Raw genomic sequence first — 22,384 nt, forward strand, 5'->3', positions numbered from 1 at the left:
AGAGTTTTTGACAGTTATATCATAACAAAACCCAAATATATATAGGTACCTGGTAAGGAAGTTGACTTAGACGATTACTCTGCCTTGTTAGTCTGTCTTCCTCACGAAGCCCAGCGATCCTCTTAGGATGCTGAAAGACTCCCAGGAGCTGAAGTATCAAGGGCTGCAACCCATACAACAGGACCTCATCAAACCCCTAATCTGGGCGCTCTCAAGGAATGACATTTGACCACCCGCCAAATCAAAAAGGATGCGAAAGGCTTCTTAGCCTTCCGTACAACCCAAAAACAAGATTAAAACATTTCAAGAGACAGATTAAAAGGATATTGGAATTAAGGTAATGTAGTGGTAGAACCCTCACCCACTACTGCACTCGCTGCAACGAATGGACCCAGTGTGTAGCAGTCCTCGTAAAGAGTCTGGACATCTTTTAAGTAAAATGACACGAATACCGACTTGCTTCTCCAAAAGGTCGCGTCCATAATACTTTGCAGAGATCTATTTTGCTTAAAGGCCACGGAAGTTGCTATAGCTCTTACTTCGTGCGTCTTAACCTTAAGCAAGCATCGGTCTTTTTCATTCAAGTGAGACTGAGCCTCTCGTATTAAAAATCTGATAAAATATGACAAAGCATTCTTTGACATAGGCAATGATGGTTTCTTAACTGAGCACCATAATGCCTCAGATCCACCTCGTAAGGACTTAGTACGAGCTAAGTAGAACTTAAGAGCTCTAACTGGACACAGCACTCTTTCAAGTTCGTTGCCTACGATCTCTGACAGGCAAGGTATATCAAAGGACTTAGGCCAAGGACGAGAAGGCAGTTCATTTTTGGCCAGGAAACCAAGTTGAAGTGAACATGTGGCTTTTTCCATAGAAAAGCCGATGTTCTTACTGAAGGCATGAATTTCACTGACCCTTTTAGCCAAAGCCAAGCACACTAGGAAAAGCGTCTTGAGGGTGAGATCCTTCAGGGAGGCTGAATGTAATGGCTCAAACCTGTCTGACATGAGGAACCTTAGGACCACGTCTAAGTTCCATCCAGGAGTTGCCAAACGACGTTCCTTAAAGGTCTCGAAAGACTTAAGGAGATCTTGGAGATCTTTATTGTTGGAAAGATCTAAGCCTCTATGACGAAAGACCAAAGCCAACATGCTCCTGTAGCCCTTAATCGTGGGAGCTGAGAGGGAGCGAACATTTCTCAGATGTAAAAGAAAATCTGCGATTTGGGCTACAGAGGTACTGGAAGAGGACACAGATGCTGACTTGCACCAGTCTCGAAAGACTTCCCACTTCGACTGGTATACTCTGATGGTAGAAGCTCTCCTAGCTCTCGCAATCGCACTGGCTGCCTCCTTCGAAAAGCCTCGAGCTCTTGAGAGTCTCTCGATAGTCTGAAGGCAGTCAGACGAAGCGCGGGGAGGCTTTGATGAACATTCTTTACGTGGGGCTGACGTAAGAGATCTACCCTTAGAGGAAGACTTCTTGGAATGTCTACCAGCCATTGAAGTACCTCGGTGAACCACTCTCTCGCGGGCCAGAGGGGAGCAACCAACGTCAACCTTGTCCCTTCGTGAGAGGCGAACTTCTGCAGTACCTTGTTGACTATCTTGAATGGTGGGAATGCATATAAGTCCAGATGAGACCAATCCAGTAGAAACGCGTCTATGTGGATTGCTTCTGGATCTGGGTCTGGTGAGCAATAGATTGGTAACCTCTTGGTCAACGAGGTGGCAAAGAGGTCTATGGTGGGTTGACCCCAAGTCGCCCAAAGACTCTTGCACACGTCCTTGTGGAGGGTCCATTCCGTGGGTATCACCTGACCCCTCCGACTGAGACAGTCTGCCAAGACGTTCAAGTCCCCCTGGATGAATCTCGTCAACAGGGAGATGCCTCGATTTCTTGACCAAATGAGAAGGTCCCTTGCGATCTCGTACAGCGTGAGGGAGTGTGTGCCTCCTTGCTTGGAGATGTACGCCAAAGCTGTGGTGTTGTCTGAGTTGACCTCTACCACTTTGTTTCGAAGAAGGCTTTCGAATTTTATCAAGGCCAAGTGGACTGCTAATAGCTCCTTGCCGTTGATGTGCATGCTCTTCTGACTTGAGGTCCACAGACCCGAGCATTCCTGACCGTCCAGGGTCGCACCCCAACCCAAATCCGACGCGTCTGAGAACAACACGTGGTTTGGGTTCTTGACTGCTAGGGATAGTCCCTCTCTCAGACTGATATTGCTGTCCCACCATTTCAGGCATGCCTTTACTGGTTCGGAGACTGGGATTGATACCGTCTCTAACGTCTTGTCCTTGTTCCAGTGAGAGGCTAGATGGAACTGGAGAGGCCGAAGGTGTAGTCTCCCTAGCGAGACAAACTGCTCCAGGGATGAGAGAGTCCCTACGAGACTTATCCAACTCCTGACTGAACAACGTTCTCTTTTCAGCATTAGTTGGACTTTGAGCAGGGCTTGTTCTATTCGGGTGGCAGACGGAAAAGCTCGAAAAACTGGACTGCGAATCTCCATCCCCAAATATAGAATAGTCTGGGATGGAATCAGCTGGGACTTTTCTAGGTTGACCAAAAGTCCCAATTCCTTGGCCAGACCCAACGTCCAATGTAGATCCTGCAGACAGCGATGACTGGACGATGCTCTGAGAAGCCAGTCGTCCAAGTACAGGGAGGCTCGGATTCCCGATAGATGGAGGAATTTTGCCACATTCCTCATGAGCCTCGTAAACACGAGAGGAGCAGGACTGAGGCCAAAGCACAAGGCTCGAAACTGGTATACCACATTCCTTTAAACAAACCTCAGAAACTGTTGGGAATCCGGGTGCATAGGAAAGTGGAAGTAACGCATCTCGTAGGTCGAGAGAGACCATCCAGTCTCCCTCTCTGACCGCTGCTAAGACGGACTTCGTGGTCTCCATCGTGAATTTTGTTTTTGTAACAAAAACGTTGAGCGCACTGACGTCTAGCACCGGTCTCCAACCTCATGTATTCTTTGGGACTAGGAAGAGACGGTTGTAAAACCCCGGTGATTGAAGGTCCGAGACTTTCACCACCGCTCCCTTCTCTAGCAACAGAGACACTTCTTGGTTTAGGACTTGTCTCTTTGACTCCTCTCGGTACCTGGGAGAGAGGTCTATGGGAGTTGTCACTAGAGGAGGTTTGCGTACAAACGGTATTTTGTACCCCTCTCTGAGCAACAGAACAGACTCTTGGTCTGCACCCCTCTTCTCCCAGGCCTGCCAGAAGCTCTTCAATCTGGCACCTACCGCTGTCTGAGGCTGTGGGCAGTCAGACTCTGCCACGGGAGGACTTGGCTCCTCTCTTCTTACCTCTCTTTCCCTCGGCACGAGAGCTTCCCCTGCTGGGAGCTCTGCCACGAAAGGGCGGGATAAATCTAGATGCCTGAGTCTCGATCCTGGGTCTCACAGCAAAGGATGCAGAAGGAGCCCCTTTGCGAGCAGAGGACGCCATCAGGTCATGGGTGTCCTTCTGCACAAGCGAAGCAGCTATATCCTTAACCAGCTGTTGCGGAAACAAGGACGCTGATAAGGGAGCAAAGAGCAGTTCCGATCTCTGACAGGGAGTAACTCCTGCCGAAAGGAAAGAGCAAAGGGTTTCTCGCTTCTTTAAGACTCCCGACGTAAAGGTGGAGGCGAGCTCATTGGAGCCATCGCGGATGGCTTTATCCATACAGGACATGATAAGTAAGGAAACATCTTGGTCGGCAGACGAGATCTTCCTACTTAAAGCTCCTAATGACCAGTCAAGAAAGTTAAACACTTCAAAGGCCCTGTATACGCCTTTAAGCAGATGGTCAAGGTCCGAGGAAGACCAACAAATCTTCGAGCGTCTCATGGCCAGGCGACGGGGAGAGTCTACGAGGCTTGAGAAGTCACCCTGGGCAGAGGCAGGGACTCCCAAGCCGAGAACTTCTCCCGTGTCATACCAGACGCTCGATCTAGAAGCAAGCTTAGAAGGAGGGAAGGCAAAGGCCGTCTTCCCCAAACTCCTCCTGGTATCCAACCAGTCGCCTAGAAGACGTAAAGCCCTCTTGGAAGAGCGAGAAAGCACTAGCTTAGTAAAGGCTGGCTTGGTAGCAGGTAAGCCTAGAGCAAACTCAGACGGTGGCGAACGAGGAGCAACAGCAACAAAGTGATTTGGAAAAAGATCCTTGAAAATCAACATGATCTTCTTAAAGTCCATCGAAGGAGGAACAGTCTTAGGTTCATCTACATCTGAAGGATTATCATCAGGATGAGGATCAGCAACGTCCTCATCTGAAGGAGCTTCGTCCGATAACTGCTGAGTTACAAGCAAAGGCGAGACCTGCCTTGGTGGCAATGCTTGACAAGCAGAGTCCACACGCACCGGTGCATCAGTAGCAGTCCAGGACGCTATGTCATGTAACTGCTTAACAGCCTGACTGTCAACAACAACAGGAGCGGGAGGACGCTCGACGTCAACTCGAGACTGCCTTGACTGCCTGGACTGAGCAGTCAAAACAACTCTTGACTGCGGTGCTTGACGCTCAGCGTCAAAACAAGTCAACTTCGCTGGTTGGCGAACGTCCTGAACGTCAACAAGAGCATTCGGCAGCGGCTGAACATCCACATGCGGCTGAAAGTCAACACTGGACTGCATCGAGTGAGGCTCTACAAAACGTGACTGACGTGACTTTGTAACGCCAACGTCAACAACGTCAACAGGACGAGCAAAGGCTCGTTTGGGCGGCTGACGGCCAGGATCTCGATCAGCTAAGCGGCGAGGATCATCGTGAACCTTTTCAGCAGAATAGACCTCCATAAGAGAGGCAAGCTTATTCTGCATGTCTTGCAGTACAACCCATTTAGGATCAACGGGAATGGGTGCGGTAAGAGACGAGGGTAACGTCTGCGACTGCAAAACATTGCCTACACCAAGACTCTCGCAGCCTGTGTTACGCTTCTGTTTAGGCGGCGAGCAGTCTTCCGATGACTGCACAGGGTCAGAGCTGTCCCAATGGCTACAACCAGGACGCTGGACCTGTCCTGAAGGGACTGACTTTCGCTTTAAGGGCCTCGAAACCTTGCTCCACGGTTTCTTACGCGAGAAACCTTCGGATGATGAGGAGAAAACCGTCTCGCTCGTCTTATGGTAGGGGCGGTCTTGATGAGACACGCCTGAAACCATAGAGGGAACGTCTGTTCGCTGATTAAAGCCTCTCGAACCCATATGTCCTACGACATTACTTCTCCCTGGGGTTTGGGAGCTTGCAAGAGGTCTCGGACTAGGCGAACGACAGGCACGAACAGACGAACCCTCGGTCGCAACACTGATAACACTTTGCGCACTAATCACTTTCCCACGATTTTCCAATGTGGCACTCTGACACTTTAACACTTTTACGTCCGCCATGAGTTGATTACGGTCTGTAGCTAACGACTCAACTCTCTCGCCCAAAGCATGAATGGCACGTAACATATCCCGCATTGATGGTTCCTGAGTGCTAGTAGAGGGTTCAGGCACAACTACTACAGGGGAAGGATTAGGTTCAGGGGCATGGGAGGAGGAAAATTCTAACGATCTAGAGGAACTTCTCCTCACCCTATCTCTCTCTAGCTTACGAGAATACTTGTCAAACTCAAGCCAATCGAATTCCGAAAGGCCCACGCACTCCTCACACCGATCTCCTAATTGACAGGTTTTACCCCGACAATTAGAACACACAGTATGTGGGTCGAGAGAGGCCTTTGGAAGACGCTTATTACAATCCCTAGCATTACACTTTCGAAATCTAGGAATTGGAGAAGGGTCAGGCATTTTGAAAAAGTCAAAGAAAGTCCAAAAAACAATCCAAAGTCATCAACAATTAAATCTGTCCAAAAAAGAGTTCAAGAGTTTAAGTTGAAGATAAAACACCTGCACTGCGAAAGATCAAACCAAAATGAAGTACTTCACCAAGACTGTTGAAAAACTCCAGGTTAACAGCGAGTAATGGTACGTCTTGTCGATCAGACCGACAGAGAAGAATTGGAGCTGTTTACATGCATATGCGGTATCTGGCCGATAGTTGGCGCTGGTGGGCACACCCGCAACCTTCATAGCGATCGCTCGCGAGTTTTTGTGTTTTTCTGTCGAGCCGCCGGAGCGTCAGCTATTATATATTCACCGGCTAAGTTAAATATTTAAAAAATAATAATAATAATAATAATAATAATAATAATATAGACAGGGATGAAGGGTTCCAAATATGATAATGGGAATTCTTCCTCCTACCGGAATTCTCCGGAAACATCTACTAGAAAGGAATCCTGACTATCACTGGTATGAAAGGAACACCTTGGCAACAACTCTAAGGCAGTTGAAGCTGTTGGCATTTCAGAAAAAGACATCAAAGCATCCGTTTGACTTCTGGTCGCCACCTAAGGAGTTTTTTATCAATTTTTTCTACATCTACAACCGACCCTGCAACAGAGGAATAAATTGATGAATGTTGCCATCACTGAAGCACATACCTCCTCTCTTTTCCTAATAAAAAAAAATACACAAATGCTGATACAGCCTTGGAAGACCCTTCTGAAACAATATAACAAAATCAGGTCAGATAATCCAAAATTATATCCAAATCCTGTAGGTCTTTAAATTTAGCTTCCATAACACTAGTAATAACTGCTACAGTATGATAGAATCTATAAAGGAAAGTATTACAAGAACACTTCCACTACTTTATTACTCACAAACAAAGTTACTTTAGTAAACCAGCTTGCAAACCCTGCATTTGAAGATTTTTGTTTATTCCAGTAATGACGGGATCAAAGCAGGAAATTAAATTGAAATCGAGAAGAGCAGATAAATGATTAGTCTTATACAAGTCACAACATCTTTGAGGTGCAGAAGGTTGAAAGACTACATGAGAACAAACACTACTAGCCTTTCTTTGTAATTGAGACAATTTATGATTCTATCAACAATGTAAGAGGAAACTCAGCGGTATAGTCTTGGAAGTAGCTGCCTAAGAATACAGAACTGTACTTGGAAGAAAAAGCAACGTCAGACCTTACCCTGAGCAACTTATTAGGGTATATTTCAGTAATAAGGTTATGCAAGTTTTTAAAGGGAGATATTTCATCACATTCGCGGTGTTCCTCTGTGTTTTATTCATCCTTATCTTCTTACACAGAAGGATAAACCGAGACATTACTTACTTTCCTGTTTGTTACCTTTACCAACTTCGTTGTGGCGAAGGAAATGTTTTGATAGGTGTATGTTTGTATGTTTTACAACTGGTACAGGAGCTGTTGCACATTTTTTAGTAAGACTTTTGGCAGTAAAAGTACTAGTATTTGCATTAACCAACGAGCTAGTGGCCAAGTTTGCAAGTGAACAAAGCACACTGCCAGCCTAAACATAATGCAACTGATCAACTTTAGCTGAAACTTCATCAACAACCTTAAAGACCTAAAGGAATCATACGATATTGTATCATACTTTAGCAAGTGAAGGGATATTAGGATCCAGATTATCAACTCTTCTACCACATAATTTAGTTGCGTAAAATGGCGACAAAGAATGCGGGAATTAAAAGGTTTAGCAGCAAAAAGCTCTATATAAGAATTCGAGGTTCTGTGAGAGGATCTTGACTCTAAGATGCAGTGAACATTTAGTCTTTACCTAATGGAACAATATTATCACTAGACCCATCCTGAGGAGTTAGGTTAAGGTTAGCAACCAGGCAGGTAAGATCAGAATTACTACCTTTAAGTGAAGATCCTACGGTGTTCTCAGAATTAACTAATGAAGCTAAATAAGTTAAGCTTATCACTACCAAAACTTTTCTGGTTAAGTGAGTATTAGAGAACAGTTCTGGCATGTGAAATCACCATTATCCCTGTTATTAACAACTAGCCTACTCTTCTCTGAATTTCCTATTGAACTTGAAGTAAGATTCATCTGTGCTTTGAATTTGAAAAATACTTTTCCAAGAGAGGAACAGTGAGGCATTTACACAAATCGCAACAGTTACTTCAATCACAGAATTATCCCAGTGGTGTAATTAACAAATCCACAGGAAGACAACTTAAAATGCACTAAAACTTATCACAATCTGGAAGGTGTATGTTAAACCAAAGCGATGAGAGACTTAAATAAGAAAGAACCTCTGACATGTTACTGCTTTGCTTCTTAGCATTAACTGCCTGTCTCCCAGCATTCCTAAAAGCATGTGTCTATCGATAGGAAAGAAAACAAGAAATTATTTTCAAATTTAAGGGTTTATGTTGATAAACAGAGCTGCTAGAAAATAAGCAATATGAACATCAGGGAAGGTTCATAGAAATAAATAAAGGAATAATTTGTTTCAAAAGTAAAATACATTAACATTATATTCCATCATAAATATGATAAATATTTTGAAACAAAAAAATATTTCATACTAATGAACTGGCTATTCATTATACAAAACAATCTAAATGATTAGCCTTATAAAATAAATACAGCTAATAACAGTTTGAAAAGTAATTAATAGCTTAAATAATAATAAATAATTAAATGCTTACATTCAAATTAAAAATTATGATACACAAATTTTTCTGCCTAAAAAGAGACAGTCTCGCATATCGTCACCCTCATAAACTAATTGCCTAAGTCATTTTCTCCACTTGTTGGGAACTCAAAAAAAAACCCTTCTCATTTCCTAATTCTTTATGTCATTGTCTTGAGTTTCAATTCACAAATTCTTAGCAGAAGAATTTGTTAATTGAAGCTCAATACAATGATATAAAGAATTAGGAAATGAGAAGGTTTTTTTTATTTCCCAACAAGTGGAGAAAATGACTAAGGCAGTTAGTTTATGAGGGTGACGATATATAAACTACCAACATAAAAATAAGAAAGAAAAACAATGCATCTAAGCATCAATTACGTCTACCTTCTAAAGATGTCACATTGGAAGTCGACCTGTCAATAGCCGACTCTAGGTTGATACTACGCATGTGCTCTGTAAAATAAAAGATAAACTTCAAGATTAAGAAAAATTTACTTATCAAACTTCCAAGAAAATTGGGATAAAATTTCCACTGTAACAACTTGAAACAATCAATTATACATTCAAGCCATATGGTGGAACTATTGATCTACAGCCTACATTGGAAACTGTCTCACCTTCTAAATCCAAGAAACGATTACAAAATAAGACATAAAATTTTTAAAATAAAATGAAATAACTCCAAGAAATCATGGAAAAATTGGACTGCTTACTTGCAGTAGCTAGAGACACCATAACCCACACCCATAGCAAGAAAAATGCTAAGAGTGCACAAAAAGTTATCACAGGCTGTAGCAGAAGTCCAGGATGATGAACTAGGCATCCACCAGCATGCCTGAACAATTCTGACACCATGGCAATGTGAGGACGGACATAAACGACCAATGCAATCAGTGCCACCTGTTGGGAAAATATAACATTTAATTCATGGCAAACAAAAGATAAAACTGACAACTACAATTATATTACAGAATGACAGCAAAATTCTTTTAACATCTTATATTAATTGACAGACATCATACCACTAAGACTATTTCCACATTTCCAACAAATAAACAAAATTCAAAATGTAGAGTAAAATTTCTTCTTAACTATATAACATACATAATTTCTAAAAACCTTGATTCCATTAATACAAACAATTCTACTTGTGTATAGTGTACAGATTGAAAATACAATGGTAATAACACCAATAACAAAATTATGCCTTACATTTTCTACCTTTTTTTGAAGAAAAAAAAAAAAAAAAAAAAAAAAAAAAAAAAAAAAAAAAAAAAAAAAAAAAAAAAAAAAAAAAAAATTCCCAGGTAACTTCTGAAATAGACCCAACACCAGTTCAGACAAGTGAATCGTGTGCCTGCCTCGGATGTTAAACCAGCTCATTCTTTGTTTATTTGTGCTTCAAGTACACGTTTTCCGACAGTCGTCACGATGGGTTCATAAAAGATTAACTTTTCATATTCACTTACTTTTAATACCTTTCACCAGACCAACTTAAATATTTTTCTTAGCTTTATTGATGACTTTACCTTAACTGGCTTGCTTTAGTGGTTGAGTTTCTTCAAGTCACAAGCACCAAATATTTTAAACCATATGACTCTCCTTCCTTTGAGCAATCTTTAATTTTTTCCCTCTCAGAATCAAAACTAGATGCAACTTTATTAATAGCTTATTATTATCATTACAAGCTAAGCTATAACCCTAATTGGAAAAGCAAGATGCTATATGCCCAAGGGCTCCAACAGGGAAAAATAGCCCAGTGAGGAAAGGAAACAAGGAAATAAAGGAAACAAGGAAATAAAAAAAACAATAGGAAAAGTAAAACAATCAAAATAAAATATACTAAGAACAGTAACATTAAATTAGAACTTTCATATATAAACTATAAAACCTTAAAAACATCAAGAGGAAGAGAAATAAAATAGAACAGCATGGCCAAGTGTACCCTCAAGCAAGAGAACTCTAATCCAAGACAGTAGAAGGCAATAAGAGTAAACATTAAGTACAAGGCTTACCAGGTAAATCTAGTAATGGGTATATAACAAGAATAGACAAAGATCCTAATGTTTTGTGTTCAGCTTGCAATGGACAGGAATGTTGGCATAATCTTACCGTTCATTGTGTGGCTATGCTAGAGGAGGAGAAAGACTTAAATAGCCACTTCTGTAAATCGACTGATAGTAACTAGGTCCGCTGGATTTATTTGATGGCACCAAGGGTACAATGAGAAACCTGTGAAGTTCTTTCATGGGAGATATTCTAGGTAATTTCCATTACCAACTAAGAGGAGATTTTTTGTACACCAAAAATGTCTCTCCACAAGATCCCTTGCCACTCTATCCCATAAACCTTTTGCACTGATGAGACTTTGACAAAATAGTCAGAAGTCTTCCTTTTGAGGAAGAAGAACTAACAATCTCATCAACAGACCACATTTAAATGTGAGAAGCTTGCAACCTTAAATTTTAGGTTAGAACTGGACTATCTTAGCCTTGAAAGCTTTCATCAGTAAATTTAAAAAAATGGACAAAAATCTAAGATTAATAATGGAGAAACCAGCAATTGAGCAAGTCAACAATATTTGCTTTTTAACAGCCTTTTTATTGTTCTTAACCCTGAGGTGATCCCCACTGTCAGGCTCATGACTAGCAAACATTTTTACCATGAACAATGACTTCATGTGTCAACGTACTTAGGTTGCCGTTTTGTAGCATAACCAACAAAGGAATAAAGATAGAAAGAAACTGAAAATTACATTGAAAAGACAAATACATTTTCGACATAGCTGCATGAATGGTGCATCACCAGATCATCAGATGGCTAATGAAAGGAGACTGACACATCACCATCAATCTCCGTCCATTAAATCAATAAGCTCCTTCCATGAACAAAGAAAATTCAATCTTCAAACCATAGAGATTATTTTCTTGAAATAACTGACTTGAAAGATGGATCAGTCTATATTCCTGTGCACCAAGATTCCCGAAAAATTTGTTTCATATGGACAGATTTGTTAAGAAATATTTAATAAAAAACAAAATGGGCAATATTAGTTTTGGATTTACAGTACATTACAAATTAATTTAATCTTTAGACCCTTTTTTTTTCATATTTGAACAAAGAAGAATTCCTCTCCTCAATGCCAATAATTGGTAAAGATTTTTTTAGTATAAATAATACTTACTGTCATAACTGTTGATATAATGGCATAAACCAAAAGAGCTCTTTCATTACGAACGCTCTCCTCAAGAATTTCAAAATCGGACAGACTGTTGAGCTGAAGATGCACACTGGCGTAGCTCCACCACAAAAGAACTGTAATAGCTATAGGAGAAAAAAAAAAACACTATAAAAATTACGTTCAAAACCATGAATACTATTTACAATTCCACAGAAACATTTCATGTTCATTCATAAATGTAACTTACTAGATTATATCCATATACTGTATTGAAAAAATAAAATGAGATTTAAATGAAAAAAATATAAGTACTAATATCTATTGTAGCATATACTAAATCAATCAACTGTGATATAATTTGAAAATAACAAAAGTGGAATTTCTTAAATAAAATTCATTATATCAATACTACCCAACATTTACTCTACAACTAGCTTTAAAATGAATAACTTGGTTGACAAACAAACATATTAAGAGGATTAATAGTGGGTTTGAAAGGCCAGTCCTTCCATACTTCGTCACTACTACTCATAATTGTTTCCTCCTCATTAGATGAGGGAAGAAGGGAAAAAAGAAACAAATGAATGTTGGGTATGAACTTGAAATTAGATGAACTTCTTTCAAGAAAATTATACAGTACCTCCATATGCCTGCAGCAAAAAGAAAAAATCATGAAATTTATAGATGTAACCATACCTATAATGTCATGCATGTTAACTTTGAGGTATGATTAAGCCCCTCATGAGATAGGACATAGCATTTGTTGACAGAGAGTGAGAAATATCTCTTAAAAGTTTGCAAGAGTGATTTATGGAATTAACTTAAGCAGCTAATCTTTTAGATATTTCTTAGAGACCCAAACTAGGCATAGACATCTGAATATTTTTTTTACCCTAGCATCAAGTGAATAAATGAAAATTACATTTGCAGTCAATCTTGGCAATTGGTAACAAAGAAAGACTTACTCCTCAACAAAGCCCATATTACAGGACACACCCTTCAATTTGCTAACCTGCTTAGCTGATGTAGGGGCTACCTAAAAGAAGGTTTTCAAGGAGAGCTCTCTAAACCCAGACTTTGGGCTCAAACTGTGGAACTGACAGGAATTTCAAGACTGCATCCAAATTTAAGGAGATGGAATTTGATTTCAGTGGGTCCTTGATATAGTAGGATCAGATAACACCTTTAATGACTGCAAAGTTGGTAAGATCTAAATCAGTGTCGTAGTACTGAAACCATCATAGATTTACAACCCTTGATAGTTACAACTAGGGAAATAAAAGAACTTTAGGATCATGTTCAGAGGGGAATTGATAGCAGAAAAACCTCTTGACTTGCACCAATCACGTACAGAGCTCAATGTTTGCCACAGACTGAAGGGCAAAGAGGATACAGACTGACCTCAACCCAACTTATGAAGGTGCCACAAGGGGGACCATCATGGTCGGGGCAGGTCCGCATGACACTAGACATAACAAGCGCAAGTGATAGTAAAAGCACAAGCAATAATGTATAAGGGTAATTCAGTGTGGAGAAGTGAAGTCGTGATAGTTGATAAGAAGAGGGGAGACCTCTCAATGGTACAACGACCAGGAGTAGACTGGAGCTTGTATCACAGTAGTATAGAATGCTGCAAAGCTTGGAGTTGCTAAGTAACCTTTTTTAGTTACAATTGAAACCTGTGTTCTTTTTTTGTTGTCTGGCAGAAGAAAATCAACTTAGGAGTAACCCCATTTAAATGACTCGGAAGTTTGTATCCGCATAAGAAAAAAATTTTTCTATTATATGAAAACATTAAAAGTAAGAACTAATACATACCGCAAGCGACGATGGAGACCGAAATAATGATGGCATATGACACTACAGTTGCCATGTAATGCAAACACATCATCACAAAGCAGGACAGACCTAACAAAAAACAATTTGGTTAAATGCAATACTGTACTGTAATCATAATACATATAGCCTACAGTTTGAGGAAAAAAATTTATGAACTACAATCATGAACTGACAAATTTAGGCTTAGTTAGGTAATTAAAATTAAGTAAAATAATGGTTCAAACATTTAGCAGGGTTGATCAAGAATCTCAGGCTAGCCAATGTTTTAGTCCAGAAGACAGAAGAAGCAATTCATTAAAGCTTGGTAATTAGATTAGTACAAAGAATTATTTTACACATTTTCTAAGACAGGTTTTCAAGGAAAGCTCTCTAAACCCAGAATATGAGCTCAAATTGTGAAACTGACATGAATTTCAAGATTGCATCCACATTCAAGGAGATAGAATTTGATTTAAGTGGTACCTTGATACAGCGGGATCAGATAACACCCTTAATGACAGCAAAGTTGGAATGAATAAGCTAACCTGCAAACTCACGGAATCTTATCATATACAACACCAAAGGAAAGAAAAAAAAATACATTATGTATAACTCCCAAAGAACTCTTTCATGCAAAAACAAGTTCTACTTACCAAGAGTTATGAAAATAAACATGAAGATCAAGTGCCAAGAAGCATAGAGGTCTGCCAGCACCTGCTCCAGAATGTCAAGTGAGTTTAGATAACCATAAAGGTCATATATCAACCCAGTAAGGCCTACTCCCTTCACAGGAACACATCTATTTAGAACTGGTTCACTGCAAAGATCAAAATAGAAACAAATTAAAATGGCACATACCAAATGCACGATAGTATAATTATAATACGAGAATAAACTTTATTTACAGCTTCATTCTATGAAAGACACAAAAGGTTGAATTATACTCGGTTAAAATGACAAATTTGGAAGTAATTTGTTTATTTTGCAACTAAACAAACTTGAGTTCTTTACATAGGAGTATGATATTTAGAAAAGTTGGAACACAGCTGCTAAAACTTTTAACGAGGTGTCAACAACCGACTACGTTACCAGTTGGAAGGGGGGAAGCACCGGCAACCACCCCTCCGGCCTAGCTCACTGATAAACCACTTTGATTGCACATAGAACGTTGGCAGGTAAATTTGGGTAAAGAACTCAGGTTTGCACAGTTGAGAAAAATGCAAAGTACTTATAATTTGTCATTTGTTCCTACACAAATACAAACCCTCATTCTTTACATAGGAGACTCATCCTTAGGAGGGTGAAAGTCGCCTTTTCAACTGGCTGAAACTTTTACATGGGATTACTGCACTCAAGCATGATAATGCGTGGAGTGAGAATCCTTACCCATCATTAATCAGTGGCTTGAAAATACCATTGGGACAATGGCCCATGTACTAAAGGAGAGTGAACATAAGAACACTATTGTGATAATTGTGTCAGGCAATGTTAAGAAACAGGTTTCCAATACATGTAATAAAATGGTATACCCAGACAAACCATACTCCCCCTTTTAAGAAGTGTAGGGATGACACTTCTATAAAATTATAAAACATCTATGAACTACACGGGGCTTACCTAGCCAATGAATCCATCTGACAGGATATTGGATGCTGTGCCCTAAGAGAGGAGAAGGTGAAGAAAAGAAATGGCCAGTCATTCTAACATTCATACCAGACTGATACATAACCTCTGCCCTAGATCACCTGCTAGTGGTCCTGTAAAAGCAGCTCAGGCAGCTAAGCAGCTATGACAGGTTCTAGAAAAAACATGTCTAGAGACCTGTGGGTCAAGTCCTTCAGGTAGTGGGCTGTGAAGGTAGTGTGGTGTTTCCAGATGACCGCTTGTAAAACCTGAGTCACTGAAAGGTCTTCCTAAGTGCCATGGATGTGCTTACGCCCATGAAATTGTGAGCTCTGGGTTGTGCCCCCTCTATGGGAGGAAGGAAAAGGATTGATTGCTCGGTCCATGACTTCTCTGATCCATGTAGAGATGGTATTCTTAGTTTATTTTTTTTATTCTTACCAGACCTAACAAAAAGATGTTTTAAATGAGGTCAAGCTCTAAATATGTGTTTGAGATAGCGTCTAACGCCATCACAGGACACAAGACAAGCCGATCAGGATCATTCGTTACTTCCTTATGACTCGAAATCTTAAAAGGATATGAAACTAGAATCAGGTAATGATGGATTTTGGATCTTAGCAATAAACCTGCATCCAATTCCTTGCATGAGTGATGGTCTTTCACCGCTGATAATGAGCTAAGTTTTTCCTCCCGCAGATGAAGCAAAAATTCCACATCTCAGAGGTGAAGCAAAAAATCTGCTACAAGGGGTGTGGTGGCTCTGAGGGGAGAGATCAACCACATAAAATGGACCATTTCACTTGATACACCAAGGATGAAGACCTCGTGAGGTATCCAAAACGTCTACTGTATTTTGCTACTCTTCATGAAAACCCTCTCTATGCATGAAATCGCAGACTCAGCGGCCGAGAATGATGCACCTTCAGCCTTGAGTCTCTCCAGTGAGTGCCTCCCTGTCAGAGCAAAAACTGATGGATCTGCCTGTAGAGGCATAGATGTGGCTTTCTCAGTGGCATAAAACATCCATTGCCTAGAAAGTGGGAGAGGCAAGCTTGAGAAAGTCTCAAGATTTTCAGTGATCAATCTACAGTATTCTGAAGAAATTTTTTAATTCTTTCATTCTGCCCAACTTTGAATATTGTTTTATCTGGTCTTCAGCTGCTGAATCTCATTTTAATTTGTTAGACAAGAACTTGCAGTCTACTAAATTTTTCATTCCCAATCTAGATATTAATTTCTAGAAATGTCACTCAGTTAGTTCTCTATGCATGTTGCATTAGATTTTTCATAATTCCGACCATCCTTTGCATTCAGATCTTCCCAGATTGTACCATCTTTTACATAATACTATGTACAGTATGCAGTTAATTCTAACATTTGTGCCTTCTCCAGCTGTGACCAGATTATGGAATGATCCTATTCAGGCAGCTGAATCTGCAGAACTTCAGAAGTTCAAACATGCAGTGAAAGTCTCACTTAATAGTTTAAACATGACAGATCTATTTTATCTGTCACCAATCTTAAGAAATCTTATATTCATTACTTCTCATGCAGTTGATGTATTTCCTTTCCTCCCAGGGCTATTTTTCCTTTTGGAGCCCTTGCTGCTTTTCCAACTAGGATTGCAGCTTAGCAAGTAATAATAATAATAACAATAACATGAAAGTACTGACATAGGCTTGGTTTCACCAGTGCTTCATTCCCAAAATCAAGTTTTATCTTGCCAGAAAAGGTCTTAATATTAAAGCGTTTCTTCTAATGGACAATGCTGGAGGACATGTAATTAACCTGTATTATAAGATCTCATGGTGTTATTTGTGATTTCAAGGCACTTCAACATCTGGTTGAGTCTATGGACACAGATATCTTCTTGCTGAAGGAGTACTGTACTGGTATGGGTACACCATTACGTGTCTCCAAAATATTGAGAGGGCTGTAAAGGAGACGAAAAAAGACTATAAAGGATTCTTTCCTGACAAAATTCACTACTCAGCTGTAGACAGATTACTCAGTGAGGCTGGCAAAATTGTTTGGAGGAGATTGCTTAACACAAATGACTAGCAATGACGATGATGCTAGTTTTCCTTAATCAGCTGACTTGGAAAGAGTAGCCAGTAGTTTCAAAGAGCTTACAAATGAAAAAAATGGAAGAGATATATATTTACTGTTTTTTATCTCATAGTACAATACAGTAATATATTGTATTTATTATTGGATATACAGTAGTCATCTGTGTTATTAAAATCTTGTTTATTTTAAATACAGCTGTACTTTTTGGCCACAGTAAATGGTCAAGGAAACCTGGCCAAGCTGTACATACATTAATAAGTGTTCAGATTTAAATTTTTCCATTTGCATATACGTAAGAATGTATCTACAGTAAAAGTAACTTTTGGCTTAAAAAATTGTTTTAAAAGTGTATAACAGGTTTATAAGTTTTTATAGGGTTTATAAAAACCTAAATTTATGAAGGAAATCAAAAGAACATGAAAAATGTAAAAACTAACAAAAAATATACTGTAGATTTCTGTGTCTACTTTGCAGTTTTTTCAGCTATTGCTGGGGTTCCTGGAATGGAGCACCAGTGATAACCGAGGGATTATCGTATAACAAAATGCAGATTTTACCAGAGATTTCAATTAACATGGAAGTTTGGTTCTAGACTTGGAATATATGATCACAAACTGCAGATTTAATATTGCTCATAAAACTCAAATACAGTACAGAAAATCTGAATCTTTTCATTAACCCTTTTACCCCCAGGCTCTTTGAAAATTTCCAACCCTTAACCCCCCGGGGGTTATTTTTTTCCCAGCACATTTTGCAGTATATTTTTCTTAAATTGCTCTAACAGCCTTAATTTTTGTCATAGAGAGGTCAGGTTGGTCTCATTCTCTTGGAAAATGCCCGAATTTTCTCAAAAAATTATCAAAAATATGAAAAAAACAAATTTTTATAGCATTTTTTTGCAAGGACGTACCGGTACGTCCATGGGGGTAAAGGGATGGCTTTTGTGAAACGTACCGGTACGTCCTTTGGGGGTAAAAGGGTTGAGAGTACCTCATATTTCCTTACCTTTGAAACACTGGACGGTTGGGACAAATGGTAAATGAAGAGCTGTCGTTAAGAGGAACATGACTATCATTCTTGAAGTGACTCACATCTTCACTGTATTTGAAATAGTCATACCTGGAAAAAATTATGGTATTAAAATATATTTTTGTTTCCCTTGAAATTATATACAAGGCATCCAATTCCTTCATTTAAAATGACACCATGCAGCCAAAAAATTCAACAAACTTTAATCTTATCTATAGTTAGCATACAGTACATTGAGATACTTTTCAATTTTGTTTGATTCCAACCTCTTATGGCTGCTACATGACTTACCTCTGTTAACTATTCCCCAAGCTCCTTATCATATTCACCATGTTACATCAGTATTCATGGTGGGCAAAAAAATACAGTATTGCTATTCCTACTGTTCAAAAAGTTAACTTATCTGATAATAAATAATGTCCAAACCATGAAAGTAGTGATGTCAATTTGGCAAAACTCTGAATATTTGTGGGCATTTACAGTATACAGTAATGAAAAAATGAAAATTCAAGACCCACCTGAAAAAAGAAAGGAAAATGGACAATGTTAGAGCACAAAATATACCAAAAACACATGCTCCTCCTTTGTCTATCAGAAAAATTCAAACCGAATTTCATTGTGTTCTATGCATAGACAGATAAAGTTTTGATCACAGTAATGACAAATACTTGAACTCTAAAGTAGAGAAAATTTTAGATTTGGGAAAGGAGACATGAACAGAAAAAAAAAAGACCCTTAAAAGAATCAGGTTGGAATTTAAAATGTAAAATCAATAGAAGCCGATTTTTACATCAAACAACAACAATATTTTCCAATATATCTTTCATTTGGTATTGTTGGACTCTTCCTACCTACTACTTCAATCTTACCAGGCTCTAATCTCCAGTAATTATTTAAGACCAAGTTAGGTGAACTAGCTTTAAGAGCCCCTATATGCAATTTAGTGGCCTCATTTGACTACTTTATAATAAACAATTATGAAAGAATAAGCTCTTTTCAAACTTTAACCTAACTATTTCAAGTACCACTAAAGTATTTTTATTTTTAGTGCCATTTCATCATCTAATATAAATATCACTATGGTAGGAAAAGAATAAATACTTATATGGCCATTATAGAAAAAAATTTACAGATGGATATTTGGGTTTAAACTGGAAGGAAAAACGTTTGAGATATATCTATGAACTAATATATACTTTTTAATACGAAAATTTGGCATAAATTCAAGTTGATCTCCGTGGGTAATCCAATCATCATTTTATAGTATACTGTATTCATGCACAGTTTCATTGAAGTTACCCTTTTTCTATCAAAACAATAAGCTTGATTATTAACAAACCTTCAGTACCTAAACAATTCTCCTAAGTACGATGCTTTGACCAATTAATCTATCTCTTCCATGAACTAGGAAAGAAACAAATTGTCATACAGATAAATTACTTGAGACAACAAAGACACATTTAATTCTTCCTCTACCTAGGAAACCATTAGAGATTTCTGCCAAAAAGTCACAAGTTTCCTAAATTCGAATATCATTTGGCACTAGTATGAACTTTGGTGAGAATTTACAGTATAAATGAAGGCTTAATACTACCGCTAGAGTGTTATGGGGTCCTTTGACTGGCCATACAGTACTACATAGGACCCTTCTCTCTGGTTACATTTCCCTTTCCCTTTGCCTATACATACATCGAATAGTCTGGCATATTCTTTACAGATTCTCCTCTGTCCTAATACACCTGACAACACTGAGATTACCAAACAATTCTTCTTTGCTCAAGGGGTTAATTACTGCACTCTAATTGTTCAGTCCGTACTCTCCTCTTGGGAAGGGTAGAAGAGACTCTTTAGCTATGGTAAGCAGCTCTTCTAGGAGAAGGACACACCAAAATCAAACCATTGTTCTCTAGTCTTGGGTAGTGTCATAGCCTCTGTACCATGGTCTTCCACTGTCTTGGGTTAGAGTTCTCTTGGTTGAGGGTACACTCAGGCAAACTATTCTATCTAATTTCTCTTCCTCGTTTTTTGTTAAACTTTTTAGAGGTTTTATAGGAAATATTTATTTCAACGTTGTTACTGTTCTTAAAATATTTTATTAAACGTCGATTCTTTTCCTCACTGGACTATTTTCCCTCTTGGGGCCCTTAGGCTTATAGTATCCTGCTTTTCCAACTAGGGGTGTAGTTTAGCAAGAAATAATAATAATAATAATAATAGAAACAAACCAAATTAAAAACTGTATGTCTAACCTTGCGATGATGAATGAATTCATAGCTAAAATTGACGAAATGATCATAACAAAACTTCACACAACTGCAACATTCCTGTACTAATGTCATGCCATTATATTACCTGATAAAGGAACATTGCATAGTATGTTGCTTAACATCTATGGTAAAATGAGGAATTTAAAAAAGATGCAGTAATTCATGATACTTAATTTACTACATCTAATCTAAAAAGGTATCAATACTTTAAGGATGTGTAAGGAGGAAATACTACGGTATAACTATAGAAAAACAACATAATACAGTATATTCTAATAAATTGATTTTTCCATGAACTAAATGTATTTTACAACGAAGCAATTTCCTTCAAAACATCTAAATATATTCTAGTCAAATTTTCTTCTAAAAATTAAGTAGTTTGTCTACTCAAATAGTCTCAACATGTACAATATCAACTCTACTTTCTCTAAAATTTAAACTTACCTTTAACTTTATCATTTCCAGCTGAGAGATGAAAAAAAAAATGCAAAGATCACAAATGAAATCACATACTTTTATCCTTCGTTTCATATAGATAAGATCATTTGTTTCCTTATTCATATTTTACAATAAATTTTTATAGAAGCAATCTTTATCTTACGATTTTCCCCATACATTCAAATTTCAGTTCAATATATCTACATTCCTTAAATATTAAAAAAGTCTTTACAATTTTATATTATTGGAAGTTAAAGCTACAGTACAGTACTGTATTGTATAGACATGACAGTTATAGGTTTTTAATTAGTGGCCTAACACATTCAAATAACAAGCAGCTTTAAAGTTTGATAAAAAAAAATGTACTCTAGTAAATAAATTTTTTAATAAAATAAATACTTTTGCCTTACAATAACACAAATTTTAGTAATATGTTATTTTCCTTAGTAAAATAAATTTTTGAATATACTTACCCGATGATCATGTAGCTGTCAACTCTGTTGCCCGACAGAAATCTAAGGTCGGGATACGCCAGCGATCGCTATACAGGTGGGGGTGTACACAACAGCGCCATCTGTGAGCAGGTACTCAAGTACTTCTTGTCAACAAGAACTCAATTTTCTCCTTGGTCCACTGGTTCTCTATGGGGAGGAAGGGAGGGTCCTTAAATTCATGATCATCGGGTAAGTATATTCAAAAATTTATTTTACTAAGGAAAATAAAATTTTTCAATATTAATCTTACCCGATGATCATGTAGCTGATTCACACCCAGGGTGGTGGGTGGAGACCAGCATACATGTTAACATTAGAAGCTAAGTATCCCGTATTTCATTTTAGCAGTTATTCAAAATAACAAGCATAAAATAAATAAGTACCTGGTAAGGAAGACGACTTGAACAATTACTCTGCCTTTTTAAGTACGTCTTCCTTACTGAGCCTCGCGATCCTCATAGGATGCTGAGCGACTCCTAGGAGCTGAAGTATGAAGGGTTGCAACCCATACTAAAGGACCTCATTAAAAAGGTTCTGGAATTAGGGAATTGTAGTGGTGGAGCCCCCACCACTACTGCACTCGTTGTTACGAATGGTCCCAGAGTGTAGCAGTTCTCGTAAAGAGACTGGACATTCTAAAGATAAAAGACGCGAACACTGATTAGCTTTTCCAAAAGGTTGCGTCGAATATATTTTGCAGAGATCTATTTTGTTTAAAGGTCACGGAAGTTGTGACAGCTCTAACTTCGTGTGTCCTTACCTTCAGCCAAGCTTGGTCTTCCTCATTCAGAAGGGAATGAGCTTCTCGTATTAACAGTCTGAAAATAATAGGATAAAGAATTCTCTGACATAGGCAAAGATGAATTCTTAACTGAACACCATAAAGCTTCAGACGGGCCTCGTAAAGGTTTTAAAAAAGAACTTAAGAGCTCTTACA

General features: G+C 38.6%; 1 protein-coding gene across 3 annotated transcripts in view; it reads right to left on the reverse strand.

Annotated features, from left to right (window-relative positions):
- Positions 1-22,384, reverse strand: part of LOC137615408 (choline transporter-like 1) — a 92,628-nt gene that overhangs the window by 29,741 nt on the left and 40,503 nt on the right. For all 3 annotated transcript variants that reach the window (XM_068345275.1, XM_068345276.1, XM_068345274.1), the window contains exons 5-10: positions 18,225-18,338; positions 14,177-14,340; positions 13,524-13,613; positions 11,709-11,848; positions 9,238-9,424; positions 8,909-8,977 (exon numbers count right to left, since the gene is read on the reverse strand). In XM_068345275.1, the coding sequence (XP_068201376.1) occupies positions 8,909-8,977; positions 9,238-9,424; positions 11,709-11,848; positions 13,524-13,613; positions 14,177-14,340; positions 18,225-18,338 (764 nt within the window). The remainder of the gene's footprint in view (positions 1-8,908; positions 8,978-9,237; positions 9,425-11,708; positions 11,849-13,523; positions 13,614-14,176; positions 14,341-18,224; positions 18,339-22,384) is intronic.

This window comes from Palaemon carinicauda, chromosome 21 (genome assembly GCF_036898095.1).
Source record: "Palaemon carinicauda isolate YSFRI2023 chromosome 21, ASM3689809v2, whole genome shotgun sequence".
NCBI classification, from domain to species: Eukaryota; Metazoa; Arthropoda; class Malacostraca; order Decapoda; family Palaemonidae; genus Palaemon; species Palaemon carinicauda.